Source organism: Notamacropus eugenii, chromosome 5, assembly GCF_028372415.1.
Source record: "Notamacropus eugenii isolate mMacEug1 chromosome 5, mMacEug1.pri_v2, whole genome shotgun sequence".
NCBI lineage: Eukaryota > Metazoa > Chordata > Mammalia > Diprotodontia > Macropodidae > Notamacropus > Notamacropus eugenii.
Genome location: NC_092876.1, coordinates 280,242,673 through 280,247,012, shown reverse-complemented (window position 1 = coordinate 280,247,012; position 4,340 = coordinate 280,242,673). Strand labels below are relative to the sequence as shown.

The 4,340-nt window shown below is 41.9% G+C and overlaps 1 protein-coding gene across 2 annotated transcripts in view; it reads left to right on the top strand.

The window, feature by feature from the left end:
• Nucleotides 1-26: 26 nt before the first annotated feature.
• ARCN1 (archain 1) overlaps nt 27-4,340 on the top strand; it is a 33,712-nt gene continuing 29,398 nt past the window's right edge. Inside the window, exon 1 of one of the 2 annotated variants that reach the window (XM_072613058.1) lies at nt 27-212. In XM_072613058.1, the coding sequence (XP_072469159.1) occupies nt 210-212 (3 nt within the window). In that variant the 5' untranslated portion in view covers nt 27-209. Of the gene's footprint in view, nt 213-304; nt 895-4,340 lie in introns of those variants that run through there. The other variant, XM_072613059.1, reaches the window with a different exon arrangement.

Below are 4,340 nucleotides of genomic sequence, written 5' to 3'. Positions count from 1 at the left end.
CCCCCACTGATCCCGCCCCCTGCCCTTTAACCCGCGCCGTTTCCGGTTGGAGACGTGGCTCGGGGCCGCCATCTTGGCAAGCAGCGAAGCGCTGGTGGCTCCTGTCAGGGGAGCGGCAGGTCCGAAGTGGCCGGTCCTCCCCTCCCGGGTCCCTCAACCCTGTGCCCAGTGGAGCCAGAGCTCGGGCTCGCCGCACCACCGCCCTCATCATGGTAAGATCCGAGCTGGGCCCCCGGTCCGGCCTCCGGGCATCCGGCGGCCCCTCTCCCGGGCCGGCCAGCCGGCCTTGCCTGTGGAGCGGCCCCGCCTCAGCCCTCCTCGCGGGGCCCCGCGGGCACCATGCTCCTGGACCGGCCCTCCTCAGGCCTTGGGAATCTCAGTGAGGGCCCCCCTGCCGTCCGGACGCCGGGCCAGCTGCAGCTCCCCCGCTGGGCTCCCGCCGGTACCCTGCGGCCGGCGCCCAGCCTGGGGGCTTGTGCCCCTGCCCGAGGGAGCGGAGCGCAGGCTGGGCCTCCCTTCCGTTCCGCAGGCCCCTTCCCCCTTCGAGATACGTGGACGAGGAGAGCGAGCGGGCGGGCGCCGGGCTGGACCGGGCTGCGCTTCTCCAGCGCTTCCCTCCCTGCTAGTCTCCTGGACTCCCCATCCCCGTTCGGTGCTTCCATGTAATAGGTTTCGGTACAGGAAAATTGTACTTTTAAAGAGTGATCTGTATCAGTGCCGGGTTTAGCTGCGTCGAGGCTATCTTGAGATCTTTTCCCTCCCTTCCCATTGATTCCAGCAGAGAAAGCTCAGGACCCACTGCTGATCGACCGGCCCCCGTTCACGTCCAGTTGAAGGCATAGAAACGTGGAGAACCAGGCCTCTGGGATCCTTGAGGAGTTTAGATTTAGAGAGGTAGTGTCATCTGTTACCCTAGAAACTCCTTCGTTTTAAACTCTTAAATTTTCATAAACTATTTTAAAAATGGAGATATTTAAACAAATTCAATCTGTTTAAATATCTCAATTTCTTAAGTAGAAAAAGAATAAATTAATAGACAAGTATAGGACTGATCCTGGGCCTCCTGGCCCCGAATCATCTAGGGAGAGTGATTATATGTTCTAGTGTGGAAATAATACTATTTCCACTTGGAGAAAAAAACATAATTTTAATAATTTACTTGTATGAGAATACTCTAGCTTCTAATTACCCCAAACTTGATTCTGGTAACACCTTTAAATTAAAATTCAGTAGCTTCATTTTGCTGTTTTGGATACCTAATGTTTTCATGTCCATTACACTTTTTCTAGTCATTTAACAGTATGTCAGTATTCTGATTTAAAGTACCTTTCCACATATTGAAGAGCTGACAGTGTGATTTGATGCTGGTCAAAATGGCTTTTGCTGATGGTCAAATGAGATAGGAGGGAAGATGTTGCTTGGACTTTAAGAAACTGACAGGGTTATTTTAGTTAGATAAGTTGCATAAAACAGTAGTTCTTGGTAACATTTTTGTTCAGCATTATATAAAGTTTCCAGAAAAACAGATCTGGTTTTAAAATTCCAATAATCACCAAAATATTGAATGGGGATTTTTACACATCCTTCTCACATGCTGAAATCCTTTTTAGTGAATTTCAATGCATTTAATTCTGAATGTAACTGTTTAGGTGCTTTAAAGTTTCGTGTTTTAAGAGTTTTATCTTTTAAGCTAAGTGAACGGTCTCTGAAATCTTTCTTTAAAAAGACAGCTGGATTTGCAAACTCAGGTGGTACGTGAGTCTTGCACTTTTTGTTTATTTAGATGAATGTTTTTATGTTCATGCATACTTTAGTATAATGTAACATCTAGATCATGCATGACTCACATACGTGAAAATATGGGTTCTTTAGGGGAATCTATCACAACTTTCTCTAGAGTCCTGAGTGCTATTGGTAGGTTGGTGCGGTATTTTCATTCTCTGTTTACCTATAGAATGGTAATTTCTTGAATATAGTAAAGTATCTATTTCATTAAGTCTGTGCCCCCTGTTCCAGGCCAGAGCCTTGCTTATGTGCCAGCCCCACCTCAACTTGTAGACCCTGGGCCATGCTTTGCTTTCACAACCAAAAATTCCAGATAAATGAGAGCCCTGTGTAAGTAACTGTTCTGCCAATCCAGATATTCCATTTCTAGCCTCTATACTTTAACACAGGCCATCTTGTATACTTGAAAAACACTTCTTCACCTCTGCTTGTTCGAATCCTTTACTTTCTTCAAGGTTCCACTTTCTGTAGGAAATCTTTTCCCATCCTCTTTGTTAAACGTTTCTGTTTCCTCAAATTGTCTTGTATTTATTTATCTGTATAAATATTATATCCCCCTTTACAAACTAAGCACTTTGAGAGCAGGGACTACCCCATACAATATGAGTAACTCTTTTCCACATGAAAGGTCTTCAGATATTTGGAAGATGATAGGCATACATCTTTTCCATCTTCCTCCTGCAGACATTCCAATGTCTCTCTTTATCTTTGTGTGTCCATCAGCTTTCAAAAATGCCATATACATAATAAGTATTTGCTAAATGCTTACTGTTGTAATCTCATTCCAATTTGGTGAGAGGAATTAAGGAAATGGGACGGTTGTGATCATAGGATCATAGCTTGAGAGCTGAAAGACATCTAACTTTTTTTGCAGATGAGGAAACTAAATCTCAGAGAGGACATTCTTGAGTATTTAAAGAGTTATTAAACTTCCATAAGAAGCATCTTACAGAACAAATGTTCCTTCAGGGTTCACTTGGATGGGACCTGTGATATTGTTAAACCTAATATATTTAATAATATATCTTTTTAACAAAAGCCACATACTTTAAGAAGGCTGTATCTCGAAATGCAATTAAGTGAACTTTAAAGTTCTTTAAGTTCTTGTTGATGACTTCATTGGAGAAGTGATTGGTTTAATTTCCCTTTTAATACTCTGCAAATTAACGAGCCAAAATTATTGTAGTAGACACCATGTCTTAGCGCTGCATTTTCTGCAATAAAATTGTACCTGAATACATGGACTCTGTACTAAATTCTTATGATTCTAGCACACTTATTTAAAAATCTCTGTTAACCTTTAGAATAGTGGTCTTTACGTTCTAGACTAGTGAACTTGCTGTTGATTGCTGATATAATTCTAAAATGGGTTATTAAACATTGTTTATCGTCATTGAAAAAGTTAAATATTGATCATAAAATCCAGGGTGGGGCTCAGAAGTCATACCAAGTTAACTTTTTTTTTTTAAAAAAAAAATCACTGCACAGGTATATAAGGGAAATGTAAATATGTTATGTGTCTGAATTTCAACAAGGTGGACAAGATAGAGAAATATAGGTGACATGGTTAGGTGGATTTAAAACTGGTTGGATAACTGTACCCAAAGAAATCTGATTAATGTCATCCTGGAGTTAGATTCCTAATGACAAGTTATAGGACTGTCTTATTCTGAATTTTTATCTGCGACTTAGCTGAGGATACAGATGTTAGTACATAGCAGATTTGTAGATGACATGAAACTGGGAGGGATGGTGACTAGATCATGAGCTGTCTTGAAAAGCTATAATGATGGGCCAGATCTAACTAAGTAAAATTTAATCGAGAAAAATGTATTTGTAGTCCTGTGCTTTCAAGCAATCATTTACACATGTACAGTACAGGAAAGAGAAGGTTAGATATCATTTTGTGTGGAAAAGACCCTGGACTTCAGTAGTATGCAAATATGAGTCAACCGTGTGTGATGTTAGCATCCAAAAAGCTAATGTTAAAAGGAACATAGTGTCCAGGTTAAAATAGAAATCACCCTGTTTAGTTTTTAAAGCTTTTCACAACCTTGTTCTAACTTACCTTGCCATTCTTTTATTCATTACTCCTCTTCAATCCAGCCAAATTGCCCTTCTCTCTGCTCCCCACATGCAACACTCCCATCTCTTATCTCTAGGCTTTTGCTGTAGCTGGCTGTCTCCCATTCCAGGTATGTACTACCTCTTTTATCTCAGGTTCATAAGGTCCCTCTCTTCTTTAATGACGCAAGTCAAGCACCACCAAGCACCCGATTCCCCCCATCTACTAGTGTCCAAACTCCTCCTTAGTTACCCTGCTTTACACTTATTTTCTTTATACGTGTGCTTGTCTTCCCTCTTAGGATGTAAGGTTCTTGCAAATAGTGATTATCTCATTATACTTGTAACTCCAGTGCCTCATAGGGTATTTGGCAAGTTTGTTGTCGTTAAGTCGTTTTTCAGTCATATCTGACTCTCCACGACTCCATTTGGAGTTTTCTTGGCAAAAATACTGGAGTGGTTTGGCATTTCCTTCCCCAGCTTGTTTTGTA